We start from the raw sequence: 12,842 nt of genomic DNA, 5'->3' as shown, positions 1-12,842 counted from the left end.
CTGCATGGGTCCCTACAAAGGGGGCACAGCGGGCTGATGACTTGATTCTAGATCATCTGTCTAGAGAGACAACCCAGCTGGCCTAATGTTTGGCGTCACTTTGGGGTGTGATCGTTCTCATGTGTACAGAACCTGCCCCGTATTTGGAGGAGAAAGGGTTAAAAATCTCTCCCTGAACCAAGCAGGGACTTTGGGTATATGGTCTCCTAGCAGAGTAAAATGAAGCAGGATCCGGCTTGGGGTGGTTCCTTATTAGGACAGGGAGGATACAAGGGGGTAAGTTTGGGGGAAGTTAATTTTCAAGTGCCTCCATGAAGGCCTGGGCTCTTCTTGACCTCACGAGAAGGGGGTGAAGAACCTGCCTGCGGCATCTCTGGGGAGTTGGGACCTATAACTCTGCACTGGTGCAGCACCAGCTGGGCTGGCAATGGGGGAAGCACGCAGGGTGCAGGGGGTGTTACTGCCATGTCACCTAACTCTGGCCAGAGCAAGTTGAGATGACGACAGAAGACAAAATGCTTCTGCCGTCATTCAGTGGGGCACTGCTGATCCCAGTTCTGCCAGTATTGTGGCCTGCTAGGAATCCCCAGATAATCCTTGTCCAGGTGCAGGAGGGTGCTTCATTCCCCATGCGGTCTCAGGCTGGTCAGAGTAACCTGTGTGCTTTGTTTTGCATGTGGAATTTGTTCCCTCACAGAGGGGATATCTGTGAATATGGCGAACGGTGCACCAAGGCCCATTCTGTAGAGGAGCTGCAGGAGTGGATCCAGAGAGCGAAGGCTGTCGAGAGGAACAAGAAATCTGCCAAGAGAGACGGGCTCCTCTCCTACCAGGACCGTCTGGTTGCTGAGTACAAGGAGTGCCGCAACGAGGTGTTCATTGTACGTCCCCATCTGCTGGGTGGACACTGGCTGTGGGGCACCTGGATGATCCGGCTGATTGGAAGGGTTTTGAGTTTGCTTAAAGCTGAATCCTGATAAAGGGTCAGATCTTCAAAAGGGTCTTGCGACAACTTGGTGGCAGCATTAACACTTGCGAAATCCCTGCATTTGCACTGGCTGGCTACGTGCCTGGCTGCCCCAGGAATGCCGGCTGTGTGTGCACTTGCATGTTTGAAGGGGGTGTTTTCAGAGGCTCTTGGAATAGTGCATCCCAATATCTCCCCACCTGCTTCAGCAATGTGGGCTGATCGCCCCCAGGGCCTGATCTTAAATAAGTCTTCCCTTGCAGGGTGTGCGCCCCTGGGGCTAATGCATGCGAGCCTGGAAGCAAAATGAAAGTGAAATTAACGAGTTCAGACCATTTTCATTGTAGACCATGAGAGAGGCAGAAAGCAAAGGAAGGGGTTAAATGGTGAAATGTAAATTAGATCTTAAACGTATATTTGAGACTTAATCTTGAATGTGTGTGCTGTCCCTGTCCTCCAGCCCCCAACACGCCCCGCACTGCCCATTCCCAGGCTTCTCTGAGGAAGGAGTAGGCCTGTTAAAGAACACACTCTGTGCATCAAGCTGTCCTGCTCTGCCGTGTGTCCTTCCATCTTTCCAAGCCCTCGCTGGCTACACTGATGAGAAGCATTGGGGCTCGAATCCCTCGCCATGCCCTTTTGGCTGTCCTGCTGCAGCTGACAGTGCTGGGGCTTACTGACAGTTGCTGTGTGTGTGCGATCGTAAGGTGAAACACCTGGCTCTTCTTGTCTCCTTTCCATTAGCTTTCTGAGCAGGTTGATGGTGTCATGGTTACCTGCGAGCAGCCCATGCGGGTGCATTCAGAGGACAGGAAGATGCGATACAGGTGGAAGTTCAAAGTTCACTCCCAGGTAAGTCGGATTCTCTGTAAAGAAAGTCCAGGGGTTTGAAACCAGCTCTTCCCAGCGGTAGAGAATCGCCTGCTCTTCCACCCCTGAGGGGCTGCTGGAGGGAGTCTCTGCATGGTTAAGGAGTAGGAGGAGGTTGGGGCATGTAGATGAGGATCTGTTCCAGGCGCCCTGGGGCCTGCTGAGGCAAGAGGGGGAGAGAGCTCCTGCCCAGAGGTGTTACAGTTCTGACCCGGGTTATGTTTGGGCCAGGGCTCTGAAAGCAGGGCTGGGCATGTGCTGAGCATTGGTAACCTTCCTTATTGTGCGGTGGGGGGGTCTGGCTGTGCTGACCGAGCCCCGTTCCTGCCTGCTGCGGTGCTTCAGGCAAAATAAAACATTCTTAAGCCTGCACAGGCTTTGTGGGGAGGGAATGTGGCCAGGGAGGGATCTCGTCTTGCTCATTCCACCCCTGCTGCCTTTGCTTGCTCTTTGCTAGGTCCCAGGACTGACCCTTTATGGAAAATTCCTGAAGAGGTTAATGGAGATGATACCCCACAGAGTTCCTTGGGAATCACTCTAAACCTCTCTAGAATTGAAGAGGGAATGGGACCATTTTGTAGGTTCCAGTAGGAATTCTCTCCCTGCTGTGGAATTCCATAGGGTGGTTGGGGGGAAAAAAGCCTCGTTCCCTATTTAGTTCTATTGGGCTTTTGCAGAGGGGGTGGCCAGATGGCGGGTCCCATGCAGGGAGATTCTCTTCACCGGGTATTCTCTTCCCTTCTAACTGGCAGATGCCTCTGAGGCACGTGGCATTACTGAAGAGAGATCCTGGAGCCACCTTCTTCCTAGCAGGGGACGGGTTCCCGCGGGGCCTCACCTACATCCGGGGGGAGCGGTTAAAGGCTCTGCCATCACCGCCGCTCTCGTGCCTGGTGGAGGTCTGCATGGAGTGCTGCACGTTCGGCGTCTATGAGCAGTGGGTCGTCTTTGACTTCGGCAGCCGCCCCGTCCTGGTGCGGAAAATCCAGGCCAAGATCGGCAGACGGGAGTTCCCCCGGCACGGTAAGGAGGGCAGCCGCTTTGTGAACTTTCAGCGCTGGCACAGTGGCAACCGGGTGATCGTTCCCAGCGTGGAGATGACCAGTGACGAGGTGGACCTGCTAGCCAAGTACAAAGCGCCAGAGCTCTCCCTGGAGTTCCGGCCCGGCAGCACCACGAACACGCCCATCACCCACCTCAACTACAGGGAGAGGATGCATGACTTCCTGTTCCGAGAGGAGGAAGCTGAGCAGACCCTGGTTGACAAGTAAGTGTCCTGGCAGTAGTGGCAGATCCAGAAGGGTGAAGGGCTCATTCTCCTCAGAGGCCTGCCTTCCTTCTATCTGCGGTGGTCCAGGACCAATGCTTATTCTGTCCCTTAATCCCTGGTGCTATTTCAAGTCTAGTCCCCATATTCCCCCCCACGCCCATTATGCAGGAATGGTCCCAAGGGACAGTTGCAGGTCAGACCTGTCGCAGAGAAGTGGGGCGCTGTCATGGAAGGTGACGTGTGGAACAGGAAAGAGAGTGATAATATAGGGCTAGATTCTGCTCTGTGGGGTGTAAACATGGCAAGGAGTGGAGGTAGGGAGCCTCCACTTTCCACAACTAGTATATATTTGTGTTCGGGGGGATTTGATTTCAATCAAATTGATTTAAATCATAATTTAAATCACTAGTCAGGAAGACTCGATTTAATCATGGATTTCTACATAAAAGTGCATTCTTGTTGGTTGTTATAACCTTCATACATAGTCTTCACAACTCCGAGACAGACGTAGGTTTCATTTTTAGAAGGTACACACTATACATTTTTAAAGTGATTTATTTTGAAAACTTTTCGGATTAGCTTTACAGCTGTATCAGAAAATGAATGATTGTTTGGTTATTTCATTTACCAAAGCGGATAGTTCACCTTCCAGTGACTTCATAAATATCTCCAATTCAATGGGTTAATCGTTAATATTTGGAGGATTTTCTTGCCAGGTTGTATTAGGAGGAGAACATCACCAGACAGGCATTTAAATTATTTTATTTAACTATTTCTCACCTTTCTTTCTTTCTTTCAAACATTTTTGCTGTTAACCAGCATGTTACCTCTGGAGACACAAATCCACAATTTGAGAACGGTAAAACTAAGCATCTCTGACGGCATCTTCTAAACTGAGCACTGAGTCTCACTGGGTAGCTAGAAAGATCAACCTAAATTATCTATACGGAAGCCCCTGGAACCCCATAAGATTGGGTCCCTAATCCAATAACTATTGGAACTCATTTACAAAACTTTTCTTAAACATTCCATGAATATATTGTCTCATACTACAGAATCCGAATTTATAATCCCTATTCCATGATGAGATCTCATTTGAGCTATAATGTATCTTAATTAAAACTATCTTTAGATAGGTTTTGTTCCTCAAAAAACTTTTTATCAAAAAAATCCGTGTTTTGGTTTTTTTTTTTTTTATTTTAATTCTTTTTTAAATCATTGATTTTTATCCACCCTGTTTGTATTACTGTAACATCTCGGACCCCAGGAATGGACTGGGACCCATTGTGCTAGGGGCTGTACAAACACAGAACAAAGACGGTCCCTGCCCCACCGAGCTTGCAATCGAAGCACAAGCCAGGAGACCACAGATGGTGGGAAGCACTAGGAAACAGTGAGACGCTTTTGGTCAGCATGACAGGCATTGGTCTCCGCGCACCGGCAGCCTAACCGCTGACAGGGGTTTTTTGGCAGGTGCACAGAAAGGAGAGTTTGAAGGGGGAATTTGAAGGTGGATAACGAGGTATCTTTGCCGCTGTTTATGGGGAGCACCTCCCGAGGGTGAGGGGCAGCAATGGAGAAAGCACAAAGGCACTTGCATGAACATTTAACAAGTGTGTGCTTGGAGGCTGGTGTCATGGGCTGATCGCAGGTGGGAGCCAGCATCAGGACAGCGAGTGAGAGATGATGGGGCGGGGGTAGGCTCTGAAAGGCCTAGAAAGGAAGGCAAAAGTGGCGTATATTCGTTGCGATAGAGAAACGGGGAGTCCGTGGAGGGACATAAAGAGAGGGGGGACATCAGCAAGGCAAGAAGAATGATCTTTGCAGCAGCTTTCTGAATGGATATGAGTGGGGCCAGGCTGCATTTGTCAAGGCCGGAGAAAAGGTTGTTGCAGTGTGGGAGGAGGAGAGTTTTAGCCATGTGGATGGATCACAAGGCCTGTATCTGAGAGCTTTTCTGTAGCGAGAGTCTGTAAGATTTAGACGTAACCTGGATGTGGACCTAGAGAGAGGTCTGAATGAAAGCTGATACCCAGGTTACGGGCCTGAGTGACAGGCAGGATGGTGGTGTTGCCCAAACAGATTGGAAAAGGAAGGAACAGGGAGGTTGGGGGGAAGATGAAGAGCTCTGCTTTAGCCCTGTTGAGCGTGAGCTGATGACTGGACATCCAGAAGGAGAAGTCAGAGAGACCAATGGTGACTTTAGTATGGACAGAATCAGACAGGTCCAGAGGACAGAGGTAGATCTGTGGGTTGGTAGAGATGGCAGTTGAATTTGGGTTTGCAGATGAGATTACCCTGAGATAAGGTGTACAGTCTTCTGAAAGACACAGTGGATGAATGATTGGAGAGACAGGAGGAGAACCAGGAGAGGAAAAGTCCCGGAAGCCAAGGAAGGACAGAATTTTAAGAAGAGCATGGCTGACTGTGTTGAAGGAGGCTGACAGGATAAGGGGGATGGAGAGCTGGCTCTGAGATTTGGCTAGGAAGAGGTCAGCAGAGACTTTGTCAAGAGCAGTTTCCATGGAGGGCATGGGACGGAAGCTGGCTTGCAGAGAGTCTAGGCTGGAACTGGGAGAGAGGAACACCAGCCAGCAGTTGTAGACAGTGTGTCCAATGAGCTCGAGATGAAAGGGAGATGGGGCAGTAGTTGGAGAGAGAAATGGGGTCGAGGGTGGGCTTTTTAAGAGGGGAGAGACTCAAGCATGTTTGCATTGTGAGGGGAAGGAGCCAGCGGAGAGTGAGAGGTTACGGAGAAGAATAAGAGAGGGGATGAGAGTAGGCACAAGGGAGGTCAGGAGATGGGGTCACTGGGGTAAGTGGAGGGGTTAGAGGAGGAGAAATGTCTGTCTGTGATGGGGAGAAGGCAAAGCTAGCTGTGGGAGGGGAGCGGGAAGGGAATGGCCTCTGCAGGGGCCTTCCTTTCTCTGGAGTGCAATGGTTGGTTACTCTCCCCCATCCCATCTCAAGCAGCAAGGCAAAATCTCCTGCTCTGAGCCTCCAGAGAGCACCAGCTGGTATGGCTGCCTAATGCTTTGCTGTGCATTCCACATCTTGGCTACTGCCTGGGCTCTGGTTTGTGCTGAGCACTAGCCAGCCGTGGGTGGAGGTTTTCAGTGCTGCTACTTGGGGAGAAACAAAGGGAGCTGTGCTGTGCACCCCACTAGACCCACCACGAGGAGCCGACCCTGAAGGAAGTGGGTGCACCTGGTGCGTCTGTGCTCCTTGGTGCACCGGCTTGATGTAGAGTAGATGGGCGCCTAGGGTGTAGCTCTCCTTCCCAGCAGCCTGCAGGAGTTACACAGGCAGGCAGCTCTCTAAGCCTGGTTTTGAAGGTGTCCCGTAGGAGTTTAGTGCTGTTGAGTTTCTCGAGGATTGGCAACCTGTTTGCCAAACTGCCATTCTTTACGTGTCACTTTTCAGTAAGTGCACGTGGCCGAATCTCCAAAGCAGCTCCTCCCCCAGGTGCCGCAAGTCTGCATGCTGTAATTTGAAACAAGTGGCATTCAATTTGAAAACGCTGCTCAGCGTGATCTCTGGTTGGTCTAGGGGAGCACAGAGAAGAGTCCTGTCACCAGAACACAAGGACCAGGGCACAGGCCCTCTTGTGGGGAGAGGGTGGGGTGAAGAGGTGGGCAATCGGGAGGGGATTCTCATGCTGCTGTGATGCAGGCAGTCCCTCCGCGTAGTGGGGAATATTGCTGATGAATTGTCGTGTGCAGTCATCACTGTTCGCTCTGGTGCCTTCTCTGTCTCAGGCTCAACCTCCAGGTCACCATCTCCCTGACCCCAATGCTGCAGACCCTGTCTGTGGGGATGAAGTGCGCCCTCCCTGGTGAGCTCTTTGCTGAAGTGCCGACCCCTTGTGCCCTAACGCCGGACACCAACGAGGGGTACCTACTGAGCCGGTCTGTGAGCACCGCTTTCCTGGCACCTGACCCGCCCATGGACAACCGGGTGTACGAGGTCAAGGTGGACAGCAAGGCCATCACGGAGAGGAGCCTCTGGCTTCTCGTCCCCAAGAGATGTTGCTCCGAGCTTGGCTTCCAGCAGGGCACCTCCCGCAAGGTGGAGATCCAGTTCCAGATCGACCGGCTGCAGTTCCGGCTGTGGCACTATGCGGTGGACCAGCTGCTGGACGAGCGGCTGATCCTGCCCGACGTTGCAGCCTGTTCCATCCCTCACTCCCCCACGCTCCTGCTGACCGGGAACAAAAAGCAGATGCAGGCCATCTCCTTCATCACTGGCCAGGCCACCAGCTCCAGGCAGGTCCCTCCTCTTCTGATCTATGGGCCTTTTGGCACAGGGAAGACCTTCACCTTGGCCATGGCCACCAGGGAAATCATCAAGCAGCCCAACACGCGAGTGCTGATCTGCACCCACACCAACAGGTAACTTGCTGGCTTTGCCATGGCCCTTCTCCAAGGGAAGATGCTGGGAGGCCATAAACTGAAGGCTGAGTGCTCAGCTGCGCCAGATTCACCCGTGATGGGAATGTGAGGGTTTCCCTAAGGAAACTAAATTGTGTTTCGATGCCAAGAGTTTTGCCAACAGTCCAAACATTTGGTCCATTATGGAAATACAACAACATTATTCTCTTAAAGAAAAGCATTCTGAGCCTAGATGGGGGCAGGAAGATGTGGGTGGAAGGAAATCAGGATACATTCTTGATGGGGACCTTGATTCTAAGCTAGAGAGATGGGGAGGAGAGAGATGTGTTTCATGGTGTGCTACAGTCATTCCCTTCTGGGTCCTCTTCCCCGGCAACACTGTGGGTAACCGTTACATGCCCGGTGAAATGAAAACTCCTTCGCTTCTGCCCCTTAATGTCCCCTCTTGGCCTTGCCCAGGTGACTTCATTCTTGTATTTGCCCTCAGATGCTGGCTCTTTCCAAAAGCTGCTAGGCTGCGTGTATGTGTCAATATTGATTCTGCAGGTCCCATAAAGAGGAGAGTTGGGGGAGGGAAAGTCGAGATGCATGCAAAGGTGGTAGGCTCTGAACTGGCCTTCATTGTTCCGAGATGTTAAAATGAAAGTGACAATGCGGGAGGGAATGCGCAGAGGAGGGTCCGTTTTCTTTCCTATGGGGACCATTATTTCTTTAATATTTTTTTGAAAGGTATAATAAAAAGAGATGACTTTCAATCTTAGCCTGTGTCCTGCCCTCTGGCTGCACTGGGGCTTGTTCTACTCTCTGAGATGTTTGCACATACTCCGCCAGGACAGGATTCTAGGAAGGTTGATTGTGGGATGAGGAATGCCTGGGGCCATGCTTTCATACCTGGGACCCTACACATCCTTGTGCCCATGTGATCCCTGGGCATGTGGCGTTGTGACTAAGGGCCCAAGTGTATGTATTCAGAAGTCCCTTAGTAAGTGAGGCTCTAGACACTGTGCAGTCACTGATTAGGCCTTAAATCGCACTCTTGAAAAACATGAGCACAGGCTTATTGTGTGCACAGTGCGGATAACTGAGCATGTACCCCATACGCTAGTTTCTGCACATACATGAGTATCTCCTGCAGGTTGTAAATCAGGGGCCAGAGCTCTGGAAACTGCGAATGAGTGTGTTCCTTGTCCGTTCCCAAATGAATAAACAATGGGACAGACTACCCCAGTGCATCTTCGATGAAGGGCTTGTCTGAGACTCCCACTCACATCCCCTTGCCATGCTGCCTGGAGTGGCTCAGGACCGTGAATGCCTATCTCAGGGCAGATACCCCAAACTGGTGGTGTGTTTTTTAATTAGACTTCACCAAGTCAGTAACAAGTGTGAACTCCTGGATCACTATAACAGTCTTGCCATGGAGTCCCAGACAGCCTCCCATCGATCTTTCCACCCAGACAAGCTGGACTTGGTGATAAATGGTCACTTACACCAAAAATCACAAAATATTCAGGTTACTCCCAGTCCCAAGAGACCAGTCACTTACCCCAGATCAATTGGTCCCCTAGATCTTACACCAAAGACAACATTTGTATCCAATCCTGGAATTATTCTAAAGGGTTATTAACTAGGAAAAACAAATGAGTTATTTACAGGTGAAAGCAAGCAAACATCTACACACAAATGAATTAGAATCCAGCTCCTAAGAGTGACAGAATTGTAGTGATCTGTCCATTCGAAATGTCTTTCAGGGCAGACCCAGGAATAACCCTGAGAGATCTCTTGCTTCAGTTTAGTGTCTCTGGCCCTCTGAGAGTTTGAACAGCAGAGATGAAAAATCGTCATGTCAGCTATGTTTATTTCCCCCTTCCCGCGTTCAGATGTCTGGGATGAGGCCTTCTGCACCTGCTTCTCCATGGGTGGATGGGGAAATTAACAAGTCTTATGATGGCCCACTTAATTTTTGACAGCCCTCCTGGATGGGTGGGGGGACAATTCCCATGCCTGGGTTCACAAGTTCAGAGCAAACATATTCAAAGTAATATTTCCTTTATAGCATAGAATACAGACATTACCAATGAGATTAATGCATGGAGCAACTTAGAAGCATTTCATAGGGTCTGAACACTAAATACATTCTTAGAGGACCATTACCTATTTTAAACAAAACTAACGTACGGCTGAGCTGGTTTGCTTTCCAGCTACAAGTCTGTCAGCTCTTAGCACACACCTATGGCCTTGGCCAGAGCTGGCACTTGGTTCACCAGCATCACACTCCTGTTTTCTCTCTCTTCCAGTGCGGCTGACATCTACATCCGTGAGTACTTCCACGAGTATGTCACAAACGGGCACCCTGGTGCAGTCCCTCTGAGGATCAAATACACAGACCGTTCCATCAGCATGACCGACCCTGTCACTCAGCTGTACTGCTGCCTTTCTCCAAACCAGAGGACCTTCAGGCAACCCACTCAAGCAGAGATCGACAGGCACCGCGTTATCATCACCACATCCATGCTGTCCAAGAACCTGAGGGTGCCCCCTGGATACTTCACCCACATCTTGATAGATGAGGCGGCTCAGATGCTGGAATGCGAAGCTCTGATCCCACTCTCATACGCTACTTACGAGACTCGAGTTGTCCTCGCTGGGGACCACATGCAAGTGACCCCTAAGTTGTTCTGCCTGGGAGGTGAGCAGTCTGCCGACCACACCCTGCTGAACCGCCTCTTCCAGTACTACCAGAAGGAGAAACATGAAGTAGCTCTGAAAAGCAGGATCATCTTCAACGAGAACTACCGCTCCACTGCGGGCATCATCGAGTTTGTCTCCAAGCATTTCTACGTCAGCAAAGGCAACACTATCCGTGCCAGCGGCAACATCCCGCCCCACCCTGAGCTCCATCCGCTCATGTTTTGCCACGTGCCGGGCTCCACCGAGCGGGATATGGCCATGACGTCCTGGTACAACGTCTCCGAGATCATGCAGGTGATCGAGAAAGTGCAAGAGATGCACCAGAAGTGGCCAGATGAATGGGGAGCCCGGGACCTGAAGAGAATCTGCGTGGTCTCCCATGGCATGCAGGTAGGCAGGACGGTGCCAGTGTGAGCCGATGCGTTGTCAATCCGTCATTCTGCACTGGAGCGGCATGGGACGCATTGTTGTTTGTAAATGCCAAACGCTGGACTCGGTTTACTTTCTGTAAACACCCCTCTCTCTTGTTGCTTGCTAACCCTGGATGCCAGAAGCGTGAATTTACTTTTGTCCAGGACATTTTGCTAAGGGGGTGTTTACAGCGCATGGGAGTGGAAGGGACGGGTGGAGCAGAGGTGACTTATAAGGGGATGGTTTTAGGTAGGGCAGAGAGTCTAGCACAGCAAATCTGCTGAAGTCCTTCTCAGCCCAACTGGCAATCCAGAATTTTCCTGCCCTTCTCCTTGGTGTCATTCTTCCCCTGAGCCTTGGGAGTCCATTTTGTTCTTTAAGTCTCTCAAATGTGATTCCCACTGCCCGCCCACAGCTGTAGGTCACCCCAGTGAGTCTGAGTGTGTCCTGGGCTCCGGCTTAGAGCTTGCAGAGCTGAGGGGCAGGGTCTTATCGGGATGCACCAAGCTTGGCTTGCCTGGCCTTCCCCGGTGGCTGGTGAGCCTTGGATTGTTAAACAAGATGCTCTTGCATTGCGTGTTGATAGGGAGCCCCTTTGGCAGTGATGGTGGAACTAAAACAAGCTTGAACCCCATCAAATCTTCTTCTCACCTAGTGGCCGTATGATACCTGCTCTCTGGAGATCGGGGGCTGGGTGCAGGTTGCGGGGAGCTGTTGAGCTGCTCCCTGGTTTGTGACTTTGTGACTCCCTTTCCCACCAGGTCAATGCAATAAGGCAGGAGCTGAGGAAGAAGTACCTGGGAGAGGTGGCCGTGGAAAACTTTGAAAACTTACCAGGTTTGTATCTTGCTGAGTGGCTGTTTTTGCTTTGGCAGGAATGGAATCCATTCTTAGTGGCAGGAAAAAGGAGCCATTCTACTCCGGGCTCTCCCTCTAGGTTAGTGAGAACTCGTGTGGTCACACCAGTGAGAAGCTGGGAGAATATTCCCATGCTGCTGGGCGCTGCGGACGGGTAAAGGGGCAACATGGACTGAATGCTGGATGACTAGCAGAGATGCCTCTGGCACCTTCAGAAGCCTGTAAAGAGCAGAGGGGAGAGCGGGTGCAGCTGATGTGCCCATATGGATGTGGGGCAGCCACACAGGCGTACGATGCCATTCTGTTCCATCTAGGTTCTTATCCTGTGCCCACCACAAAACTGCTGGCTGGGCCTTCTAGTTGTGGGGGGGGGGGGGGGTGGGTGATGTTGGGTGCCCCTCTTGCTGAGCACCACACTCTGAGAACTGGGCCCCTTTAAGGTACCTAAATTGGGTGCCCAGAATCACTCGTCACTTTAAAATTTTTATACAGAATACAATGAGCGCATGCACACTCCCTTGCCGCCGCCCCCCGCAAGGAATTGGTGAGTCGCTTTTAGCCCCTTTCCATGTTGCTGCTGGCCTAGAAAGCGCTGTCTGATCTGTCCAGTTTAAAATGGTTCCCGGTCATTTTTTACACATGAATAGGGTTTTAAACTGAAAAACGTGCTCCTGAAGTATGTCCGTATCCTAGTCTCAGCCCATGAAATTGGTTGGGTATCTCTTTATTTCCTGAGAAGCATGAAAACCCTGGACATAGGCGCTGATCCCTTTTATAATCCCGCCTGCAGCCATACAAGCAGAGATGCCCATACTTGCCAGAGCCCCAGAGACTGGGTATCTTGGTGTGATTCATGTCTGTACTCAAGATTCCCAGGATACCAAGGGAGAGTCTAATAATGATGTAAAAGAAGGTGATATGTTGTAACCAACAGGGCATCCATATGCAAAGGCCTCTGGGTACTGACACAGTATAACTGACACATGACTTCCCAGTGAGGCTGCTTGCTGAAATGTGACTCTGCCATGGGAGCTGAAGAAAGAGGGTTTTGGTTTGTTTTTTTCCTCTCAAGCCAAAGAAGATTGATCTAGTTCTTCACTGGTTTTATGGCGCAGCAGAGACATCTTGTGGTGGAAATAATGAATGCCTGGTGTGCGTTTCCCATCTTCACATCCCTCCTTCTTGACAAACCATTTTCAGCCTTTGGCTGGTTTATGAACTCATTGATTGGCTGTTTGTTATCCCTAGTGTTCATGGTTACCGGAGCCAGACGGCATTGTTTCTACTCTCGGACTGGATGATCAAAACTTTTTTTTTAAACAGGTGAATGGTGAATACTTCTCTTCCTGCACAAAACCTCTGGTTCCCACTGGGATTTTTGGAAAGA

At 50.7% G+C, this 12,842-nt stretch overlaps 1 protein-coding gene across 1 annotated transcript in view; it reads left to right on the top strand.

The window, feature by feature from the left end:
• HELZ2 (helicase with zinc finger 2) overlaps positions 1-12,842 on the top strand; it is a 50,955-nt gene that overhangs the window by 20,673 nt on the left and 17,440 nt on the right. Inside the window, exons 3-8 of the mRNA XM_084645668.1 lie at positions 698-881; positions 1,712-1,819; positions 2,590-3,104; positions 6,866-7,498; positions 9,793-10,576; positions 11,359-11,434. Of these exons, the coding sequence (XP_084501794.1) occupies positions 698-881; positions 1,712-1,819; positions 2,590-3,104; positions 6,866-7,498; positions 9,793-10,576; positions 11,359-11,434 (2,300 nt within the window). The remainder of the gene's footprint in view (positions 1-697; positions 882-1,711; positions 1,820-2,589; positions 3,105-6,865; positions 7,499-9,792; positions 10,577-11,358; positions 11,435-12,842) is intronic.

Source organism: Lepidochelys olivacea (genome assembly GCF_965140295.1).
Source record: "Lepidochelys olivacea isolate rLepOli2 genome assembly, chromosome: 13".
NCBI lineage: Eukaryota > Metazoa > Chordata > Testudines > Cheloniidae > Lepidochelys > Lepidochelys olivacea.
The sequence above is the reverse complement of the archived record's forward strand: the minus strand, read 5'-3'. Positions and strand labels throughout refer to the sequence as shown.